Source organism: Narcine bancroftii, chromosome 4 (assembly GCF_036971445.1).
Source record: "Narcine bancroftii isolate sNarBan1 chromosome 4, sNarBan1.hap1, whole genome shotgun sequence".
Classification (NCBI taxonomy): domain Eukaryota; kingdom Metazoa; phylum Chordata; class Chondrichthyes; order Torpediniformes; family Narcinidae; genus Narcine; species Narcine bancroftii.
Genome location: NC_091472.1, coordinates 287,483,707 through 287,508,369, shown reverse-complemented (window position 1 = coordinate 287,508,369; position 24,663 = coordinate 287,483,707). Strand labels below are relative to the sequence as shown.

Here is a 24,663-nt window from a genome sequence, read left to right as displayed (position 1 = left end):
GTCCAATGACATAATTATACCTTAGCAATTTGTTACCAATTTCCAACCCAGTTTTGATAGATCTGATATTTCTTCTAAGATATCCTTATGATATAAAGAATGTTTACCACCTTTTGTTGAATAGTCATGGTATTTCGCTCCAAAATATTGAATACAAGGTACCAGTTAAAATTCTAATTTTAGAAAAAAGCAGACCGCCTGCACGAAATATTGTTAGAATTTAATTATAAACATGAGTATCTAATGGGAAAGCATGGTTCATTCTGCAGTCTGAATAAATTTTACCACGTGTCTTTCAGTAAAATACCATTATAATAGAGAAAAAAAGGTAGTAGTAGCACTTTTTTCAATGACTGCAATTTAGAAATGAAAGTTTTGAGGAGGGTGGTAATGTACTACACATTTTTCTTTCGCAAAAACCTAAGGAGAACAATCAAGAATGTATACGGAAAGAAATGGATTACATTTCTGCTATGAACTGTGAACATGACTCATTACCAGCAGAACTCTCTCCCAAGAGACACCACTCCTATATTTTGTTATTCACTTTATTCAACAAATTTCCAGATTTCTTTATACACATAATAATGCTTCTAATTTTTGAACATCTAACCTTGTCTTCATCCTCAGGATATCTGGAGTGACGTCGGATAACGGAAGCAACATCTCCAGGTATAGACACATCAGAAAGTACATTTGATATCTGAGATCTAGATCGTTGACGGATTGAGGACCTGCAAATACACGTGTACATCCATTTACAAAATACTTATTTTTCAAGATGCGTTGTAAAGTTATGGATGCATTGAAAGTGATAAAATAGTAAAAAGATTTGTTCATTTTTGCTCTTGCCCTTTATCATAATTGAAACATAGTTAAAATGACAAAATTTAATTAAATTAAGCTGATAATCATGAAAACCAAAAAAAAACATTATATGTTTGTACAAGCACCAGGATTAACCAAAATGCCTTTCTGGGTAAAATTATTCTCGAGGCGTTTGCAGCCTTTAGGTGATGGCTACACTGGTCTATGTATTCTTGTAATGCCTGGAGATTTTAGGATGCAAAAAGAAATATCCAAATGAGACATCAGTCCCTGAAATAATGCTTTATTAACCAAACTGTCTAGTCTGGACAGAAGCAATAGTACAGGAGGGATTACATTTTGTGTGACCCTGAATACACAAGGAAGGGCAGTGTGGAGATTGTTCCGTAAAGGAACAGAAATAGTCCAAACATTAGAAATTAACAAACTGCCTTAGGAGAAACTGTGATCATCAATGAGTAAACCATTGGGGATAACTCAGAGGTCTAAGGTCCCACCTCAGCATAGGCCTATCTACGGATATGGTAGCTAGGACACATGCCCTGGGCGTCATTTGCCCGCCCAATATCAGAGTCCCTCGTCCAGCACAGTTTCTCCATCCCACTTGAGTGCCCCAGAGCGCCACTCTGGCACCTCACCTGGCTGCTCTGGGGCGGCATCTCATCAGGCCACTTCGGAGTTTGCAGCCATTTCAGGGCCATTCTGGCACCTCGGGCGGCAATGGCTCAATGCAGGATCAATGAGCAAAATGGCCTTCTTCCCTACCATAATCCCCCACTCAGCTGGAACAGCTCTGCCACTGCCAGTGCCAGGGAAATACAGAGTATAATCTTTGTGACATTGACAGAGTACTGTGTAATATCTTTAAAATGTAAATTATAAGTGTATTGGGGTGTGACTGAAAAGGGTAATATAATCTGAAGAATTGAATTACTATTTCACCTCTGTATTGTAAAGTAGTGAAGGGTCATGACAGCACTACCTAGCACTGCCAATCAATGTTTGTTCCCGCCCCACCCATTAAGTGCACAGCTTGCATTGGTCAATTTAAATTCCTTTGTTCTTGGCCTTGGGCCATTGGCCTTTGTAATTGGTCTAACCTTGCTGACATTGAGCCATTGGCTTCCTATAAATTACCTAGCCCGCCTGTACTTGGCGTCGGACCATTAGCTTTTGTAATTAGTTTAACCTTGTTGGCACTGAGCCATTGGTCTCCTGTTAACAACCTGGGCTGGATCCCACAGCCCTCCAGAACTATAAAGAGCACCACATATGCTGGAATCACTCTCTTTGCGATTGGGACCACATTGCTTCACTGTGGAAAGGCGTTCGCCACTGAAGAAATTGTTTGTATGTTTTCGATTGTACTAAAATGTGTACTGTAATGTTAAAGGATTGAGATCATTTAATTAGTGTCCCTAGTTCCTCGTAGTAGCAAAGAGCCATATGCCTGAGTCAAGGGGTGGCTTGGCAGGTATTGATTTGATTTACCTTGATTATTGAATGTACCGGGTACCCAGTTTGGTGTGTTTATGTGTGCATGTATTTTATCCCAGCCAGGAGTGTAGTGCTGTCAGAGCTCACCAGAATACCCCTCTGGCTGTCATAAGGTGCCTGAGCAGCCCTGAAAGCCAAAGTGGCCTGATAAGATGTTGACCTGGGACATTCTGAGTTGACCGACCCGGTTATCAGGAACACTGAAGCTGTGGGTCCACCTGCGGAAGCTGGGGTAATAAACACAAGGCTTGGGTCACTTCAACACAGGCTGGAACCTGGAGCATCCACGTCTAGGGGACAGGAAATAATAAATTTCAACGTGATTTGGCGTGGTTTGCAATCAAGAGTTCTGTTAGTGGGGAGGGGGAGGCAAGAGGAGGGGTGAAGGCGATGTGAAAAATGCTTGAAAGTGATTAAACTGGCACCATTCTGTGAAAAGTAATGGAATGCAAAGTATGTAGATAAAAGCTTGAGAGTAGGCAGTACTGGCTAGTGGGCCCCTTCTTATCAGGAGCCCCAAGGATGCAAGGATCTGGTTCAGGCTGGTACAGTGACCTAAGTCGTTTATAGCTAGTACCGCGCTTGCTTAATAGAGACATGATTATTAACTTAGACGCCCCTAAGGAGGGAATGAACTAATTAACATAACATGCGGTGTATGAAGAAGGAGGAACTGAGTGATACTTGGACTGATGGAAGGGAGAAGAAGAATGTTGTAATGTACTAAGGTTCTGATTGGAAGAAGGTAAATGAAGGTGGGGTGATATTGAGCCCGGGACTGTACAAAAGAGTGATGATTCTGAACCTCCGGTGTGTCTCCAGACCAGGGCATCCGACTCTGCAGACTCGAAATAAGGTGAACCTGTTCTCCAAGACTTTGTCTCCAGAGTAGTGATTGTGAATACTTTATATTTCACAGTGAGGGGGGGAGGAGGGGGAAGGGTGAGTGGAGGGGGAGGGCGAGAGGAGGGGGAGGGCGAGAGGAGGGGGAGGGCGGGAGGAGGGGGAGGGCGGGAGGAGGGGGAAGGGCGGGAGGAGGGGGAAGGGCGGGAGGAGGGGGAAGGGCGGGAGGAGGGGGGAAGGCGAGAAGAGGGGGGAAGGCGAGAAGAGGGGGGAAGGCGAGAAGAGGGGGGAAGGCGAGAAGAGGGGGGAAGGCGAGAAGAGGGGGGAAGGCGAGAAGAGGGGGGAAGGCGAGAAGAGGGGGGAAGGCGAGAAGAGGGGGGAAGGCGAGAAGAGGGGGGAGGCGAGAAGAGGGGGGAGAGGGGTGGAAGGCGAGGGGGGGAAGGCGAGAGGGGGGGAAGGCGAGAGGGGGGGAAGGCGAGAGGGGTGGAAGGCGAGAGGGGGGGAAGGCGAGAGGGGGGGAAGGCGAGAGGGGGGGAAGGCGAGAGGGGTGGAAGGCGAGAGGGGTGGAAGGCGAGAGGGGTGGAAGGCGAGAGGGGTGGAAGGCGAGAGGGGTGGAAGGCGAGAGGGGTGGAAGGCGAGAGGGGTGGAAGGCGAGGGGGTGGAAGGCGAGAGGGGGGGAAGGCGAGAGGGGGGGAAGGCGAGAGGGGGGGAAGGCGAGAGGGGGGGAAGGCGAGAGGGGTGGAAGGCGAGAGGGGTGGAAGGCGAGAGGGGTGGAAGGCGAGAGGGGTGGAAGGCGAGAGGGGTGGAAGGCGAGAGGGGTGGAAGGCGAGAGGGGTGGAAGGCGAGAGGGGTGGAAGGCGAGAGGGGTGGAAGGCGAGAAGAGGGGGAGGCAAGAGGAGGGGAGGAGGAAGAAGAAGGGGGACTTTTCTCTTACTGAAGCTCAGCTTAGGAGCCCGGGTGGGATTAATCCACTGATTCACTTCTAATAAATTAAAATGCAATGTGTGAAATTTACATGGATATATTGGATGGCACAGTTGGTGTAGTGTAGTGGTTCTCAACCTTTCTTTCCACTCACATACCACTTTAAGTATTCCCTATCCCATCGGTGCTCTGTGATTAGTAAGGGATTGCTTAAGGTGTTATGTGGGTGGAAAGAAAAAATGTTTGAAAACCATTGTTTTAATCATCCCTAATTGACTGGTTATGTGCATGGTTTCATAACTCCAAAAGAAATGGGTCAATGACAATTTTTCTCAAGCAAAATATTTCATTAACAATTGGTCTAGAGCAGTGATTCTCAACCTTCCCACTCACATACCACCTTAAGCAATCCCTTACTATTCACAGAGCACTGATGTCATAGGGATTACTTAAAGTGGTATGTGAGTGGAAAGAAAAAGGTTGAGAAACACTGGGGTAGCGGTTATCACCAGCTCAATTGTGCACGAATAACACCCAAATGTCAACTTTGTGTGATTTTTCTTTTTTTAAAAAATGGGGGTGGGGTTGGGGGGGAGAGTGTAATTTCAGTGTTTGCCATAGGTGCTATTTTACATAGATACACCACTACATCCCAGTGTTTCTGTCTCAAGCAAGTGTCACAGAATTCAGGGCTGCTCTTTATTTTCTATTTGCTATCTACCATCAGAACACAATACACAGCAAAAGGGAAGGCACTGCTGGTTCCAACATTCCAACAGAACTGGAAGAGGAAAATCTATGTTTGTCACTGGATTGGACAACTGACTCTTTGCTAAATTCATATTGAACATTGTTTTCCCTAATAGTTAATATTATAATGTTGCAATAGAAAATGCTGAATAAGAAAATAGGAAAACAATTCAAGCAACACCTTTCATATTCATTTATTTGTGCATTATAATGAATTATTTTGAAGCCAAAGCTAGCTTGTACTGAGCTAGGAATGAATCTAGAGATTAGGCTACCGTATAAGAGGATATGATGGTTAGTTACAGAATTGAAGAGCATAGGAAAGCGTTCTTCAGCCTATTACCTTCATGCCTACTTTTGACCATACCCACTAATACGCAATTTTCCAAAATAGGATGAAATACCTTGTGTTGCCTTTTAAAATTTCTGTCTAAATTCCTCTTAATCTGGCATTTGTATCTATTCCACCACCTTCTCTTCAAATATCAACTCTCTTATCTCAGATCATAAAATTTGGTTCTCAAATCCCCTTTAAAATTCTTTCCTTTCACCTTATTTTTTTTTATACCCCTTCCATGAGAAAGAGATTTTGTTCATCTACCCTACCTGTGCCTCTCAGAATCTTACACACTTCTATTTGGTCACACCTTGGCCTCCTTCACTCCAGGAAAATGTCCCCACCTCTCCAATCTTTCCCCATAACTAAACTCCAATTCAAGCAACATCCTGGAGGACCTCCTCTGCACTCTTCCACAATCACATTGATCCTATAGTGTGGCAACCAGAATGGCATTCAAAATGCATCCTAACCAGTACGGTTACAGCATCGTGTTCCAACATTAATGATCTATGCCCCAACCTGTGAAGGCAAGCATGGCAGATAGTTTCTGCATCACTCTATTAATCTGTGTTGTCTCTTTCAGGGAACTATGGGCATGACCCCAAAGGACACTCCATTCATCGACATTCTCAAGTACCTGATCATTCACTGTATATGTCCTAACCCTATTATTTACCCCAAAATTCCTTACCTTGCAATTGATGCATTCTATCGCCCAAAGCACAAACCAATTTCCAATTACTGAAGCTTAAGACAAGTTTCCTTGCTATCCACAGCACAACCAATATTTCTGTCATCTCATGGCAATAGAGAATATTTTCTAGTCATGTTTGTAGACAGCTGCAGCCTTTTACAATGCATTAATTTGATAAGAAGGAGAAATCCTGGTCTAAGGTTTCTGTTGTACGATGTTTGCTTCCTACCGTAAACTCATACGGTGGCTTCCACTTCTGATTAATTGCTGCTTTTCACCGGTTCCTTCCTCTGTTACAGAATTTGCTGTCATTAAGTAATTAAAAATGGTGAGTGAGCAATATATCTGTACCACAGTACAAAAAAAAATCGAAGTTTTGTTAGGAATAAAATATTCAAAAACTGTCAAAAATCGCTTACTTTGTCGAGCTTTCTCATTGAGCGCTTGATCGCCCTGGGTTTGCAGGGTTACTAAAGTGAAATAAATCCCTTTTCGCTCAAGCAACTCTGCGTGTTTTCCTCTTTCTACTGCTCTTCCGTGTTCAAAGCCAATGATCACATCAACATTTCTTATTGTGGACAGTCGATGAGCAATGGAGATTGTGGTTCGACCCAAACGAACCTTCAAACAAAATTGTTTGTTTTTGTTTTTCACATATTTTGCTGTTTGTTTTCACGTGTAATTATTTACTTAATTTACTATATTTGGGCAAATGACAATTGATAGCGAGTTTCAACTCCATAAGTTACAAGAATAGCACAATAACAGCAACCCCAATTACACTGGACAATAAAGATTTTGTTTCCTGAACACTTTTGGGTCTATTTTATAGAACATGAGCTGAGGGTCACAAAAACCACCTTCAATGTTTCCTATCGCCTATTGTCTTTTAGATGTAACCTATTTTTGTGATTTCCTGTCATCTTCGAAGTCTACTTCAAAGAGACAAAGCCATGAAGTGCCACATATCATTGAAAGTTAATTTTCTGCATTCGTATTTGGACTATTTCCCTGCTGATCTTGGTGCAGTCAGTACATGTTGAAAGGTTACACCAGGACATTGTGTCCTTGGAAAAGCAATTCAAGGGCAACTGGAATCCATTAAGGCTGGGCAACTATTATTGGGCACTGACATGAGTGTCATCAGATGCTAAGCACAAACGAAAATCAACGGGAAAATAATTTTAGGTCATTTGAATGAACACAATGTGCCAGCAGCTTTAAGCAATTAAGAATGTCAAATTCAATACAAGTTCATTTAATCTTTTTGCAAATTCCCTCGTGGTGCAGCACTTGAAATTACGTGTTCATCCTGACATTGTCTTCATAATCTCCAATTTCTTTACAGGAGGCAAACCTTTTGCAAAAATTTGTTGTCGAGGGCTTTCAGCCTCATTATGACATGCTGCTCTTCTCAAAGATTTAAAGAGGCAAGGATACGAGGTGAAGAAATGGACAAAGGAAACCAATGTTGGTCAAAGCAATGGGCTCCATGAATGTGCAATGAGACAGATGGGTTTAGGATGTGAAAGCTAGGACACAATGCCAAGAAGGTTGTGGACTCAATCCTAAAAAAAAATGAATTGGGTGTAGATGGAAGGACTGGGTCAGAATGCACTAAAGACCTTCAGACACTGGAGCAAAAATAGAGCATTCAGTCCATCGAGTGTGCCCTGCCATTCAATCATGAACTGATCCATTTTCCCACAGCCTAACTGCCTGGCCTTCTCCATATAACCTTAGAAACCCTGGCTAAATTAAAAACCTACTAATCTCTGCCTTAAATACACACAATAGCCTGGCCTCCACAACCACCTGTGGCAACAAATTCCAAAGATTTACCACCCTCTGGCTGAAGAAATTCCTCCACATCTCTGTTCTAAGTGGATGCCCGACAATCTTGAGGTTGTGCCCTCTTGTCCTAAACTCTCCCTCCAAGGGTAACAACCTTTCTACATCTACTCTGTCTAATTTCAAAATATTTCAATTAGATCCCATTCGCCCCCCCCCCCCCCCCATTCTCCTAAATTCCAATGAATACAGGCTAGGAGAAGTCAAACACTCTTTGTATGCTAACCCTTTCTTTCCTGGAATCATCCTTGAGAACCTTCTTTCTACCCTCTCTAATATCAGCACATCCTTTCTTAAATGAGGAGTCCAAAACTGCTCACAATATTCCAAGTGAGGTCTCACCAGTGCTTTTTAAAGCCTCACCATCACATCCCTACTCTTCTATTCTATTCCTCTTGAAATGAATGCCACAATTGCATTTGCCTTCTTCACCACCGTCTCAACCTAAAAATTTACCTTTAGGCTATCCTGCACAGGAACACACATGTCCCTTTGCATCTGGGTATTTTCAATTTGCTCCCCATTTAAAAATTAGTCTTCCCATTTATTTTTTCTACTAAAGTGCATGGCTGTACACTTTGCAACGTTATAATTTATTTGCCACTTCTCTCCCCATTCTTCTAATCTGTCTGTCCATCTGAAGCTTTTGTGTTTCTTCTAAACTATCTGCTCCTCCACCCATCTTCATATCATCTACAAACTTGGCCACAAAGCCATTCATTTCATAAACCAAATCATTAATAGACAGCATAAAAAGAAGCGATCCCAACACCAACAATCCCCCTCCCCCCTGTGGAACACCACAAGCAACAGGCAGACAATGGGAATGTGATCCTTGTATTCCAACCCTCTGCTTCCTGCCAATCAGCCAATGCCCTACCCACACTAGAGTCACAAGAATGGAGAACACAGGGAAGTGGTCATGCTGAAGGAAACATCAATCTGTCTTTGTGATATCATCTGATTAATAAACTTTTTGCATAAAACAAACCTTGTCAAGTGCCTGTTGGACTACAGCCTCACTTTCATTGTCCAGCGCTGATGTTGCCATATCCATTAACAAAATTTTGGGATTTCTCACAAGAGCTCGAGCAATGGCAATACGTTGTTTTTGTCCTCCACTCATTTGCCCTCCTCCTTGTCCTACAAGGGTGTCAAATTTCTAAAAAAATTAAATACAAATGAGAAAATATGGGGTCATTTATATTGTTAGGGAGAACAGCCAAGCAAAGGATTACAATAGGATGTAGAAGAACCAGGAAACTGTACCATAGAACGGTAGATGGAATTTAACTTGGACAAGAGCAAGGTGTTGCACCTTATCAGCTTAACCCAGGGCAGGGCTTGCAAGGAAAATGTTAGAACCCTGGAAAGAACCGTCGAACCAAGGGACATTGGGTAGCTATACCATTCCATGGAAGTAGTGACACAAATTGGGTGGTTTGGCAAAGAAGGTGTTTGGCATGCTTTGCTTCCTTGATTAGGCCATTGAGAACAGGAGGCAGAACATCAGGTTACAACTGTGTAAGATGTTGGCAAGACCAAATTTGGACTATTGTGTGCAGTTCTGGTCAGACTATTGAAGGAACGTGCAAAATGGAGGAACACCACCTTGTATTCTGTCAGGGCCCCCTCCAACCAGACGGCATTAACACTGACTCATCTAATTTCTTTTAAGCCCCCTCCCCTATCACCTTTTATCTCCTTTCCTCCAGCTCTCCACTCTCTTTCCTTACCTCTCCCATCAGAGAGCTATCCCCTCCCTCTACCACTTCTCAGCTTTATTTTTCCCTCTTCTACTACAGCACTTAATAGCCTGAATTCTTCACAGCACCTTCTAAAGCACCAATAGCCTGAATATGCCTGGGATTTTCTGATCTCAGAAGCTAAGCAGGCACAGGACTGGTCAGTACTTGGGGGAGGGGGGGGGGGGCGGAGGAGACTGTTTAGGAACACCAGGTGATGTCGGTTTCTGTGAGGGGTGCAGGACAAAGTGGTGACTCTCTGTCTGCCTTACGGTAGAAAAAAGTTAAAGAATTTCATGTATGGTACCTTCTAACGAACTCTACCACCTCTATCCACCTATGACTCAGTCTGTGTTCCTCTACCTCCTCTTTCTTCTTTTCTCTTTCCCCCTCATCCCACCTTTTTATTCAGGTGCCTGCCTACTTTTGCTCATACCTTGATGAAGGGCTCATCTCCAAAACATTGGTTACCCTTTAATTCCTATGGATGCTAAGTTTCTCCAGCACTTATTTGTATTTCACGCTCATTCCCAGCATCTGCACATATCCTGTTCAACTTTAATTCTACACTGGCAAAGCATATTAGGGCATTTGATATCAGCACTTGTTCACGCAGAAGGATTGAGTCATCAGGCCTTGGTCTTTGAGACTGTTCTATAGAGGTATCATTGCTGCAGAAATAATACCTAGTTTAATCGCGGTACAAAATGACAAATGGTACCTCCGGCAGATCCATAATGAAATTATATGCATTGGCCTCCCTGGCTGCTCTAATAATTTCATCCCTCGTCAAACCATCACGACCATAACGAATATTCTCCTCGATGGTAGTGGCAAACAAGACAGGTTCCTGTTCAACAATTCCAATCAGAGAACGCAGCCACTGAATATTTAGAGAGCGGATATCATGGCCATCCAGAGTGACCTGCAAGAACAAGGGAAACTTAACAACAAACAGTAAGTCAGAATCACAAGCAAATTGCTGGAAGAACTCGGGGATCTGTGGAGGAAAACGATGTGAGCCCCATCGATGCTGCCTGACTTCCCCAAGCTCCTTCAGTCCGCTCTTTTTTCTTCTTCTTGAATCCAGTACATAAAAACTTTTAACAAATCAAAAAGTATTTAATGTTACAAATGTTAACTTATTGCAGTGAAGATATTATTTCATTTGCAACTTATGAATTACTGAAATTATTTTTTTGAGAGATATCTAGCAAATTGAACAACAAATGGACAGTATATAATATTTTAAATATTTAATTACCCTGGAAGGTGCTTAATTAAACTATTTTGTTTCTAAAATAATAAAAAACAATTTCCTCTCCTCAGATAACTTTTGTTTTATTTCCCCACTATGGCTTACCTCCAGGATTTCAAACCCAATTAGTTTACATTAAAAGACAGTTATTGCTATCAATAAGGTGAGCATATAAAGCAATTTGTATTCTGCAAGATCTCACCAGCACAGAGATTAATGACATTAAGTATTGTTATCATGTTGTTGCTATTGAGGTGAATGTGAGAGAGATAACTGGGAAATTTTCTCTAATTTTTCAGAAAGGTGGGAAGGGATCTTTTACATTTCAACAGTTGGCATGGACTCAAGGTAAGCAAGGTAATACTCTGGCGAGGTTGTTCAATATTTCATGGTGGCTACCTTGGATTCAGTATTTGGCTGAGGTCAATCTTTCCATTGTGCTTGGCCTTTGGTTTGATCCAAAAACTAACCTTGTTTTCCTTTAAAGGATTTTAAAAAATTGAAGAATTTGAAAACTTTGAGACCTAAGTGGGTCTAATCTTAGACAAGTTCTAATTTTAGACAGGTTTTGGTCTCAGTTAATTATAGTTAGATTTTTGTATCATGTCCTTGGGCCCCTAACCTATAATGAGAAAAAAAAATTAAATGCATAAGGACCAGGAATAGGGTTTACTTGCTGCTGGAATTCACTCATTGACATATTTTCAGTGGGAAAACAACCAAAATATTAAATCCATGCCCCAATGCTTCAATAATGTAAATAACCTGAGGTTAAAAAAAAATTAGATTTACTAAATTTTACTGGCATGAATACAAGATGACTATGCAGTGTAAGTGTGACCATGTCTCTTATCAAAATTTAAAGTTTATCTTTTTACCCAAAGCTGAATAATCATTGGTATTCTAGCCATGGTTTTCTTTTTAAAATATTTTATTGAGTTTAACATATAAGATTACATAGAAAGTTTTAGAAAAGAAAGTACATAACAAATCATTTGTATACATCAGTGGTGCTCAACCTTTTTTCTTTCCACTCACATACCACTTTAAGTAATCCCTATGCCATCAGTGCTCTGTGATTGGTATGTGAGTGGGAAGGGAAGGTTGAGAATCACTGCTCTTGACCCAATTGTTACTGAAATATTTTGCTTGAGAAAAATTGTCATTGGCCCATTTCCTTTGGAGTCATGAAACCATGCACATAACGAGCCGATTAGGGACAATTAAAACAGTGGTTTTCATACTTTTTCTTTCCAACCACATACCACTTTAAGCAATCCCTTATTAATCACAGAGATTACTTAAAGTGGTATATGAGTGGAAAGGAAAAGGTTGAGGACCACACTGGTATACATGTGAGCTCACAAAAAAAGAGATGAAACTAAGTTGAAAATTCATAATTTTGAAAGCAATTTGCATACATACCATTCCTTGTTTAGGATCATAAAATCTCTGAATTAGCTCCACTGCTGTGCTTTTACCAGATCCACTTGGTCCAACAATTGCTGTTGTTTCACCCGCTTTAATAACCATGCTAAGTCGATCAAGAATCTGGGAAAAGTGAATGTGGGATAAAGATACATTAAAGACACCTTAAAATATACTTGAGTAAAATACGACAGTTATTCCAACAAACAGAACTTCAGTGATTGTATGCCTCTATTTAATATATTTCTAGTTGTAATTTAATAAAATTATTGTGATAAAAACAGTGTCATTGTGTGGTGGTACACCACCGGCCTACTGCAGGGGGCAACCTCTGTACCTGCAGGAGTGTAAGGCGACAGGACAACACCTGGTTGGCTGTCAATCAGTCGGCCTGAAGGGATCAAGCCCCACCCGGCCGGGTGTCAATCACCCTCCGGAATATAAGCCTACCCCAATCTCCTGAAGCTCACTCAGAGTTACTGCAGCTACAGCCAGCCTGGCTCTGTGGAAGTCTTTGTGGATTAAAGCCTGTTGTACAGTCTTTACCTTGTGCCTGATTCTGGCTAACAGCGCACCACACATTGTCATAGAAATGGGCAAAGCAGAAGAAATACAAGTGCTCCAATGGACTTCTTGACCGAGAATCATGTCAGCATCTAGGAATAGGTTAATTGTAACATTGTGCATGGCCTGGGGGAAGTCCAATTCGAGTCCACGCTGCTGAAGATCCAGCTGCGCTGGATGGGTCACGTCTCCAGAATGGAGGACCATCGCCTTCCCAAGATCGTGTTATATGGCGAGCTCTCCACTGGCCACCGTGACAGAGGTGCACCAAAGAAAAGGTACAAGGACTGCCTAAAGAAATCTCTTGGTGCCTGCCACATTGACCACCACCAGTGGGCTGATAACGCCTCAAACCGTGCATCTTGGCGCCTCACAGTTTGGCGGGCAGCAACCTCCTTTGAAGAAGACCGCAGAGCCCACCTCACTGACAAAAGGCAAAGGAGGAAAAACCCAACACCCAACCCCAACCAACCAATTTTCCCCTGCAACCGCTGCAATCGTGTCTGCCTGTCCCGCATTGGACTTGTCAGCCACAAACGAGCCTGCAGCTGACGTGGACTTTTTACCCCCTCCATAAATCTTCGTCCGCGAAGCCAAGCCAAAGAAGATATCTAGCAACATGAACAAAATGATGTAATCTGCTGCAAAACTATTTTTGCATTTACATTTACATAAACAAAATGCTTTTTTCGATGAGCAGTCATGTACCTTTACTTCTGGCCTGGAGGGATAATTGAAAGTCACATTGTGGAATTCAATATCACCTTTCACTCTCTGCAATTTGTATCCTTCCTCTGACATGCAATCAATTTCAGGTTCCTGAAGTGAAGAATTATAACATTAATTACATCGTCCTGTGGATGCCTCCACCTTGAATTTTAACAAACTTTAACTCACCCGGTCAATAGTTTCAAATATTTTCACAGCAGCACCACGGCCAGAGGCAAAAGCTTCCAAACAAGGTGAAGCTTGACCAAGATTGATAGCCGCTATAAGTATCCCCAGGAACACCTAAAACAAAGCAAAATCATTTGAGTTTACTTCAAATCTAATTCTGACATACAATCAATTAAGAAACAGAGAAGTTAATTTCAATAAGAACCACAAAAATCTTTTGAATCCCAGGCATTGAATCAACGTAAGTGCTTTAATGTTGATCTATCCTGGGGCCATTACAATCACAAAGACTTGCCAGGGGCTATATTTCCTTAGGAGTTTGAAGAGATTTGGTATGTCACTGTCTTGGGTAAACTTGTACCTCTCAATTTGTTCGTTTTAGATTGGTCACAGTGTTTGAGCTACCGAAAGAAAATAGACACCCACACACCGAGAGCAGTTCAGATTATACAAATGTTTATTACAAATTCAAAAGCTGATTTCAAACTACAATATGCAAGCCCTTCCCAACTATACTTATCAACGCTTGGACTGGTCCCAACTGCCGAAGCGAGGCAACAACTGCACACTTGTAGTAGGTTGTCAGGGCGCCGGTAGCAGCTTCTCCACCTCCCCCGACCCAGACGTTGGCTGAACTCTACAAGTTCTTCTTCTTGCTGAGAGATGTTGCCACCTCTTGGAGAGTCACAAACTTCAGCAGCGGGACCATGGCTTATATTACCCAAAAACTGCTAACCCAGCACAGCAAGAAAGATAAGCGAGCAAGCTAACATGCTAGGCTTCTATCAAATAACATAATTTTCAGCTTATCACTTTGAATACAATGGTTTATTTTGCATCAAGGCTAGGCCTCTGACAGTCTGTGACCAAAACAAGCAGGAAGGTTAAATGTTCTTGGTACACAGATGTCCTTTCTTCAGTTAACAGCATCTCTGGCCCCTCGGTGGAATTTAGTTTATGTCTGCTGAAATTTAAAAAAACAAGCAGGTTCTCAGCCTTGCAGAAGCAAAAGGCTGCAAAAGTTAAAAAAAAACAGTTAGAATCTTCCATTACAGTCACGAAAGACTCCTGCATATTTCTGCACTGTGGAGAATATTCTGACTTGTGGCATGGTTCCAGAGGTTTTAAACTTGGCTAGCACCATTGTTATGAACCCAGAGGACCCTAAAACCCAGCAGCAATAGAAATTCACCAAGATAAATGGTTACTTAAATAAAAATTCCTTTTAATTATCTTTAAACATGAAAACACGATCAAACTTTAACTTATTACTATTAACTTAACCCCCTTCTAATTCTAGGCACACGTGTTTGTAATGTGTGTGTAAGTTCAGAAAAGTTCTTTGATTCACAATCCAATCTCACTTCTCACTCCTCCAAGTTCACTGGTTGCAGGCAATTCTTATACTGTGCACAGAATTTAACATTCATGAAGTTCACCAGGCTTTGGTGCTTGAAAAATAAATGGTTACCACTCAGGAAGGTTCTTGTCAGAGGGAGGGGGGGCGTGGCAAGATGGTGTAGTGGGAAGACATGTTGTTCCACCTTCCCCCAGTTAGACTTCTAAACACCCAAATTTAAAATTTGTAAAAGTGGTTATAAAAAACCACACCCAGATTTTTAGGGAGCTACTACTTTTTTAGTAGTTTGTTTTGGGGATTGTTAGATTTTTTTCCCTTTTTTGGAATATTTACATGTGGGGGGGGGGGGGAGGTTAGAATATTAAGGGAATTAGAAGGGGAGCATTATTTTATAGTAGTGGAATATATTATTAGATTAAGTTATGTCTAATTTGAATTTTGCAACTTTTAATGTTCAGGGTTTGAATAACCGAATTAAACATAAACGAGTTTTGCCTTATATAAGAAAAATGAAAGTTGATATTCCAATAGACTTTGGAATATTGGAGGATTGCAATGGCTGCAAATGTGAAAAATATCAAAACCTCAATTGCAAAAGAAACTACCTTACAAAAATGTTGAAGAACGGAGGCCTACTTACCAAGTTGAAGCCATGGAGTCGTCAACTGGAGTCCCCAAGCCTCAGAGGACTCCTGCTCTGTTGAGTATTACGCTGGCGCCGATCGCACAATCGCAAGATGGCACCAGCTCAGTGACGAGCTCAGCCAGCCCTGACTCACGCCCCTGTGAGTTCGGGGGTGCGGGAGGATCGGCCGAGCAAAGACACACACCTGCGAGCCCCTAATATTGCCTGGGGTTATGGGAGTGCACAGTGTAGCGTCGGTGACTTTGCTGGGTATGCGAGGAATGTCGTGTGTCCAGGAATTACTGGACAAGGTGTGGGCTGTGGGGGAACCTGAACGACAGGGGGCTGACGAGGTCGGCACGCTGTCGATGGGCGTCCAGACCCGCAGCTGCACTGGAAGAGGACCTATGATGTTAGAGGAGGAAGAAAGATCAACATTACAGGAACTTACACAGGAAGAAATGGGGACTGAGACCAGAGAAGGTAGGCCTCAAAGGGAGGTGATGGAACCTGTACTGGATTCTGTGTTCACAATTTTGGAAGGGATTGCTTATCAAATGGAAAATATGTCATTACAGATGTCTACTCAGATGACTCAAAGATTTATGGAAGTGAAAACTAAAATGACTACTATATGTCAAGAAATGACTTGTATGAAGCAAGATATTAATGTAGTTAAAAGCGATGTTAGTAGATGTACAAAATCAGTGGACACTGTACAAGATGACATTAAAAAGATTGAAGAAGTTTGTTTGAATGTAAGAACCAAGTGGCGCGTAACAAAGAAAACATGGAAAACCTGAAGGACTTTGTTCATCGATTGGGGGATTCAGAAGAAGGAATTATTAAAGAAGATTGATTCATTAGAAAATCAGGGTCGAAGAAATAACGTAAAAATAGTAGGTCTTCCAGAAGATATAGCAGCTTCTGATCCAGTAAAATCTTTTAAGAAATGGGTTCCTGAGGTGTTGGGCGAGGAATTTTTTCCAGATGGTCTGGAGTTAGATCAAGCACATAGAGCACTAAGGAAGAAACCGCTTCCAGGCCAACCACCACGAGCAGTTTAAATTCGATGTTTGAAATACCAGGGATGAGAAATTATATTATGAATGGTGGTGCAGAAAGCATGATAGAATCAAGCTCCAATGATGGTCCAGAACAACAGGGTGTATTTTTTATGTGGATTTGAGTCAAGAAATTATTAGAAGGCGCCGAGAATTTAATTCAGCTAAAGAAGTATTGTGGCGAAAGGGATATAGATTTGCCTTTCGTTATCTGGCCGTCTTGAAAGTTTTTTATGGGACCTTTCAATCTCAATTCTTTGAAAATGATCATGATGCATTAATTTTTGCTAATTCATTGCCAAATTTACAAGGAAATGGATGATCATCATCACTGACCCCTGAGAGGAGGGTAAATGGTGATGGAAATGGGAAGAATGGAAAACATGCAAAGAATGGGAAGAAAGTTGAATTGACACAAAGTCTTCTTGATCTTGAAGATCCAGAAGAATCATTGGGACTGGAATCATTAGGTTGATTATTTTTGTTTCAGTACTTTGTAAAAGTCTGACTGGGGGGGTGGATGACATTGAGACCTTTAGTCATCTGCCATTAGTGAGTTTTACCACACCCAGATTTTTAGGGAGCTACTACTTTTTTAGTAGTTTGTTTTGGGGATTGTTAGATTTTTTTCCCTTTTTTGGAATATTTACATAAGTTGGGGGGAGGGAGGTTAGAATATTAAGGGAATTAGAAGGGGAGCATTATTTTATAGTAGTGGAATATATTATTAGATTAAGTTATGTCTAATTTGAATTTTGCAACTTTTAATGTTCAGGGTTTGAATAACCGAATTAAGCATAAACGAGTTTTGCCTTATATAAGAAAAATGAAAGTTGATATTGCTTTTTTGCAAGAAACACATTTGACTGAAAAAGAACATTCGAAATTGAAGAGAGAGTGGGTTGGTCATGTATTTTTTTTCTTCTTTTAATTCTAAAGCAAGGGATGTAGCAATTTTAATTCAAAAGAAATTACTGTTTGAATTGAAATAGTTTGAAGGAAATGCTGGGAATGTTTTGATGGTTAATTGTAAAATTTTTGCTGTATCATGGTATTTGTTAAATATTTATGCACCTAATGTAGATGATGAACTGTTTATGTTGGAGGATTTTTTATTGCTTAATCAAACCAATAATAATATTTTGGTCAGGGGAGATTTTAATTGTGTTTTGGATCCTTTATTGGATAGATCTCCGAAAGGAATAAGGAAATCAAAGGAGGCAGTACAAATAGGAGATTTGATGAAGGATTTGAATTTGGTTGATGTTTGGAGGAGAATAAACCCTACAGAGAAAGACTTTTCCTTTTATTCTGCTAGACATGATTCCTTTTCTAGAATAGATTTTTTTTTTGGTTTCGGCACATCTGCAAGGTAGAGTATTACAGGTTGAGTATAAAAGTTGGGTTATACCATTCTATGTTTTTTTTTTCCTGTGTAGGTTCAGAAGTAGTACAATCGACTTATAGATGGAGGTTTAATACAATGCTATTGAAGAAACCAGAGTTTATTACTTTTGTTAAGGAGCAGATTACTTTGTTTTTGACTGAGAATGTCAATTCAGTACATAGTAATTTTGTATTGTTGGATGCTTTGAAAGCATATTTATGAGGGCAAATTATTAGTTATACTACAAAAGTTAAAAAGCAATATGTAGCAGAAAGCTTAATGTTAGAGAAACAAATTGCTGAATAGGAAAAGGAATTTCAGAAAGATGTTACAGAAAATTTAAAAAAAGCTGCTTTAATGAAGTTGAAATTATGTTATAATACTTTACAAACTTATCAGTATGAGTGTCTACTTTATCAATCTAAGCAACGTTATTACAAACTGGGTGAGTGAGCTCCTAAGGTATTAGCATGGCAATTAAAAATGGAACAGACATCACGAATTATTAACGCTGTGAAAAAGAATTCAATAGTTACCTATAAACCTCAGGAAATTTATGATCAGTTTTATTAATTTTATCAAAAGTTATATACTTCTGAGGGAAAGCAGGATGCTGGTTCTATCGAATCCTATTTATCTAAATTAAATTTACCTGTTTTAGGGGAGGATGAGGGTAAAGAATTGGAAGCTCCATTTAAGGATTTTGAGATTAAAAAGAGATGCCAAATGGAAAGTCGCCAGGAGATGATGGATTTTCTGTTGAATTTTATAAAGTATTTTATGAAGATTTATCCTCTATATTTGGAGATGTGTTGCAGCAAGTAACAGAGGAGCAGTTGTTACCGGAATCTTGTTTAAGTGTATAATTACTGTGATTCCTAAAAAAAGATAGGGACCCATTGAAAGTATCTTCGTATAGTCCTATTTCTTTATTAAATGTAGATTATAAAATTATAGCGAAGGTGTTAGCGAATAGACTTGCCAAATATTTACCTCAGTTGATATATATATATATAGATCAAACAGGTTTTATTAAAAATAGAAATGCATCTGATAATATTCTTACATTTATAACATTAGTCAACCCAATGATCGAATGGTGGTTGCACTAGATGCGGAAAAAGCCTTTGATAGGATCGAGTGGAATTTTTTGTTTAAGGTGTTAGAGAAGTTTAATTTTGGCCCTTATTTTATAGGCTGGGTTAAGGCCTTATATGCAAATCCAACTGCTAGGGTGGTGACAAATGGGCAAATTTCCTTATCATTTAATTGAATGTGCTTGACTCGACAAGGTTGTTCATTGTCACCAGCCTTATTTGCCTTGACTATTGAACCGTTAGCTCAGATGTAAGACAGAATGATAAGATTAAAGGAATGAAAATTGGGGAGGATGAATAGGAACATAGGAACATAGGAAGTAGGAACAGGAGTAGGCCAAAAATGGCCCATCGAGCCTGCTCCGCCATTCAATACGATCATGGCTGATCTAATTTATGACCTAACTCCACCTACCTGCCTTCTCCCCATATCCCCTAATTCCTCTATCATATAAAAATTTATCTAACTGAATTTTAAATATGTTTAATGAGGCAACCTCAACCACTTCCCTGGTTAGAGAATTCCAAACATTCACTACTCTCTGGGAAAAACTATTTTTCCTCATCTCTGTCCTAAATCTACTCCCCCGAATCTTGACACTGTGTCCTCTCATTTTAGTTTCCCCGGCCAGCTCAAAAAACCTTCCTACATCTATCCTATCCATACCCTTCATAATCCTATATGTTTCTATAAGATCTCCACTCATTCTTCTGAACTCGAGCGAATACAATCCTAGATGATTTAATCTTTCATCACAAGTCAACCTCTTCATCCCAGGGATTAACCTAGTAAACCTCCTCTGGACCATCTCCAAAGCCAGTATATCCTTCCTCAAATATGGAGACCAGAACTGGACACAGTACTCCAGGTGCGGTCTCACCAGTACCTTATACAGTTGCAACATTACCTCCCTACTCCTGAATTCAATTCCTCTAGCGATGAAGGCCAACATTCCATTTACCTTCTTAATAACCTGCTGAACCTGCAACCTAACTTTTTGCGATTCATGCACAAGCACTCCCAAGTCCCTCTGCACAACAGCATGCTGTAGTTTTTCACCCTTTAAATAATATTCAGCTCTTTTATTTTTCTTGCCAAAGTGGATAACCTCACACTTACTAACATTGTACTCCATCTGCCAGACATTTGCCCACTCATCCAGCTTAACTATATCCCTCTGCAGACTCTCCACATCCTCATTACAATTTGCTCTTCCACTCAATTTGGTGTCATCCGCAAACTTGGCTACACCACATTTTGTCCCCTCCTCCAAGTCATCAATGTAAATGATGAACAGTTGTGGGCCTAACATTGACCCCTGCGGCACCCCACTTACCACTCTCTGCCAACCTGAAAAACTCCCATTTATCCCGATTCTCTGCCTCCTGTCAGACAACCAATTTTCAATCCAGGCCAATATACTTCCCCGGACTCCACTTTCCTGTAACTTACTGATAAGTCTCTTGTGTGGCACCTTATCAAACACTTTCTGGAAATCCAAATATACAACATCAACCTGTTCCCCTCTATCCACCGCACCCATTATATCCTTAATATAAGATTAATTTATTTGCGGACGATGTGCTGGTATATTTGACAGAACCGGAACAGTCTTTGAAATATTTATAAGATTGTTTGTTAAAATTTGGAGAGTTATCTGGATATAAAGTAAATTGGAATAAGAGTGAAATATTGCCAGTTGGGGATGGAGATTATACAGAATATAAAAGTATTATAAAATTGAAGTGGTCAGATAGAATTAAATATTTGGCAGTGGTAGTAAATGCAGAGTACCAGTCTTTATATAAATTGAATTATGTCCCTTTATGAAAAAGGATTAAAATGGATTTTATTAGATAGAAAGATTTGCCGTTAACATTAATTGGTTGAGTAAATTGTGTTAAAATGAATATGTTTCCTCGAATACAATATTTGTTTCAGTCTATACCATGTTTACTTTCAAAGGTTTTTTTTTCCAGGACCTGAATAGGGCAGTGCAGGAGTTTTTATGGAAAGGAAAATTAGCCTGAGTAGCTTTACATAAACTTACATGGAAATATGCTTTAGGTGGATTGCAGTTACCTCACTTTCAAAATTATTATGATGCAGCTCAGTTGAAATTTGTTAGCAGATTGGTGGATGTGGACCAACCTCCGAGTTGGGCAAAGGTGGAAATGGCTTGTATATCTGAAGTTGAGATACATCAGTTTATATTTTAATGGAATGTGGATTTATTGTAGGAATGTGATATGCCAGTATTAAAACATTTGTTAAGGATATGGGTTAAAAGAAACAGGGATTTAGGATCAAAGGGTAAATTACCAATTCAAACCCCGTTATATCATAATCAGCTTACTCCTTTTTCAATGTTTAATAATCATTTAAAGAGATGGAATTCTCAGGGCATAAAGATAATTCAGGACTGTTTTGAAGAAGGCCAGTTTCTTTCTTTTATTCAATTGAGGGAGAAATTTGATATATCTGTAAATTCTCTGTTTGTGTATTGTCAACTCAGACATTTGATTAAAGATAATTATGGTAAAGAGATGAATTTACCCATGTTGATGAAATTTGTCTTTGATTTCTTCTGTACCTAAAAAAGGTTATATTTGAAATATGTACCAATTGTTACAGGATAGTATGGATATCGGAATGGGAGAAATCTAGGTTTAAATGGGAAAGTCATTTAACATATTTTTCCGGAAGATAATTGGGAGGTTATGTGTTTTGATAGTGTAACTAAAGTAACAAATGTACATTATGGAATGGTCAATTATAATTTTTTTACATCAGTTATATTTGACTCCAGAGAAATTTAAAAAATATGGATTTAGTCATTCGGATTCTTGTTTTAGATGTGGACTATGTACTGGAACTTTTTTACATGCTGTTTGGTCTTGTTTTAAAGTACAACCATTTTGGGAAGGAATTAGATTGGTTTTGGAAAAATTATTTAAGATTAATTTACCATTAGACCCATCAATCTTTTTGTTGGAATATATGGTTTCTTTGAAAGGGTTGGATAAATTTAAAATTGTATTTATATGTCTAGTGTTATCTGTAGCACAAAAATGTGTAGCTAGTACTTGGAGGGATAATGTGGAGGTTAATATAACACGCTGGCATAATGAGTTGAGAAATTGTATTATTATGGAAAAAATTACATGTAAATCTGCACGATAATTATTCATTTTTTGTTAAAATGTGGTGGTCTTGGAGTATATGAATTTAGAAATACTTTAAAATATTCTTTATAATCACTGTATTATCTTTATATTTGGGGCTGGCTGAAGGGGTGAGAGGGTGGGCGGTGTTTTTGTTTTTATATATATAAATTTAAAAATATGTTTTTTTTCTGTCATGTTTGATTGTAAGTTGTTTAAATCCTTTTAAATAAAGTTTTCAAAAAAAAAGGAAGGTTCTTGTCAGTTTACAGAGAGAGATTTTTTCCTCATTGGACACACACAATTGATTCCTTCTGATCAGCCACTTTAGTGTCTTGCTGAAGAAACTTGACCCATCAGTGTTTTCCAAATGATAACCTCCAGTCTTCAAAAATGGGGTTTCTCCACAAGCTTGCCGGCTTGTCCTGTTCCAGTCCCAGCGGCTGCTGCTGAACTGTAGAGCTGAATTCATTCTCTCTCTCTCTCTCTCTCTCTGAGAAAACCACATGATCCTCTTATACCATCCAATAGCATTCAGACAGACTGCAGCTACAGACATCACCTTTCGAGTTCATTCATCTGTTCTTTTCCAAAACAATAATCCATTACTCCACAGCATGTCCAATTAACACCTACTTGTCAAGTCCTTATCAGCACCCTTCAAAGCTTTTGCAAAGGAACCCAGAACCTGGACTGTCTGGCTTGAGCAGAGCTCTGGCATTTTAAATGAGATCTGTGTTGAAATGTTTTTAGGTGACCTACACTAAAAATCCTGCCACAATTTATCTCCTTTGAAAAATATCTATATACTATATAAAATATAACATAATCCATCACCCCATCATGGGCATTAGCCTTTCACTCCATTAAAGACATATTTAAGAGATAGAGCCTCAAGAAAGTATCTTCTATCGCAAGGACCCCTGCTACCAAGGCAATGCTCTTTTCTCACTGCTGCCATTGGAAAGGGCAAACAGGAGCCTGAAGACACACACTCAACATTACAAAAACAGCTTCTTCCCCTTTGCCATTAGATTTCTGAATGGGCAATGAATCACACACATTATCTCACTTTTTTTTCTATTTGTACTATTTTTTAGAAAGTCATATTTACAGAACTGTAATTTATAGTAACTTTGCACCTTGTTCTGCACAATGCACTGGAGCAAAAGAACAAATTTTGTGACACATGTTCATGACAATAAAGTTAATGCTGATTATTTGAGAGGAAAATTGTGTGGTACCAAAATCTGGCACAAAACGGGGCTTGGCTGAAAATTATTCCAAATAACCTTCTGGGAATTGGATGGGGAGGTTTGAAAGAGTGTCCCTCTCTGGTGTCCAATTGGCCCATATTTAATTCCTGTGGGGAAGTGAAACAGAGAGCTGTAAACCTCAAAGAGTAGCAACTTTTTTCCACCAGGTCACTGAGGCATGCCCTACAGAATTCAGATTCAGATTTATTGTCAGAGTACATCATATGCAACCCTGAGATTCTTTGATCTTGCAGCCAGAATTACCACTAATTAGTAGTGCAAAAAATAAAAACTGTAAACAGTGTAAACATGTACACAAATAAAAGAACTGTAAACAGATAACAGATGTAAACAAACTGATTTGAGCAATACAGAGAGAGCAAAAAAAAATCAATCAATAAAGTGCACAAGTAAGAGTCCTTAAATTAATCTCTGATTGAGTTTGTCATTGAGGAGTCTGATGGTGGAGGGTAGCAGCTGTTCCTGAACCTAGTGGTTGACTCTTGTGGCACCTAAACCTCTTCCCTGATAGCAGCAGCAAGAACAGAGCTTATGCTGGGTGGTGTTGGTCTTTCATGATTGCTGCAGCTCTCTTGTGGCAGCGTTCCCTGAAGATGTGCTCAATTGTGGGGAGGGTTTTGCCTGTGATATCCTGGGGTGTGTCCACTATCTTTGGAGGGCTTTACAGCCAGGAGTAATGGTGTTCACATTCCAGACCATCAGCACATTTTCCACCATTCCTCTGTAGAAATTTGCCAGGGTTTCTGTTGTTATACTAAACCTCTGCAACTCCTGAGAAAGTAGAGGTGTTGACGTATTTTCTTCACGATGCCATTGGTGTGTTGGGTCCAGGAAAGATCCTCCAAGATACTGATGTCCAAGAACTTAAATTTGCTCACTTTCTCCACCTCTGACCCCCCCCCCCCCCCCCCAATGTTCTCTGGACTGTATACCTCTGGCTTTCCTTTCCTGAAGTCAAAAATCAGCTCCTTAGTTTTGGTGACATTAAGAGCAAGGTTGTTTTTGGTGCACCATTCAACTAAGTTTTCAATCTCCACCCTGTACGCTGACTCATCCCCTTCCTTTGTAC

General features: G+C 40.1%; 1 protein-coding gene across 4 annotated transcripts in view; it reads right to left on the bottom strand.

Annotated features, from left to right (window-relative positions):
- The window catches only part of abcb11a (ATP-binding cassette, sub-family B (MDR/TAP), member 11a), a 90,276-nt gene that overhangs the window by 31,087 nt on the left and 34,526 nt on the right, over window positions 1-24,663 (bottom strand). For all 4 annotated transcript variants that reach the window (XM_069935305.1, XM_069935307.1, XM_069935308.1 and 1 more), the window contains exons 12-19: window positions 13,620-13,733; window positions 13,431-13,541; window positions 12,156-12,281; window positions 10,194-10,397; window positions 8,719-8,889; window positions 6,296-6,497; window positions 6,106-6,181; window positions 614-734 (exon numbers count right to left, since the gene is read on the bottom strand). In XM_069935305.1, the coding sequence (XP_069791406.1) occupies window positions 614-734; window positions 6,106-6,181; window positions 6,296-6,497; window positions 8,719-8,889; window positions 10,194-10,397; window positions 12,156-12,281; window positions 13,431-13,541; window positions 13,620-13,733 (1,125 nt within the window). The remainder of the gene's footprint in view (window positions 1-613; window positions 735-6,105; window positions 6,182-6,295; window positions 6,498-8,718; window positions 8,890-10,193; window positions 10,398-12,155; window positions 12,282-13,430; window positions 13,542-13,619; window positions 13,734-24,663) is intronic.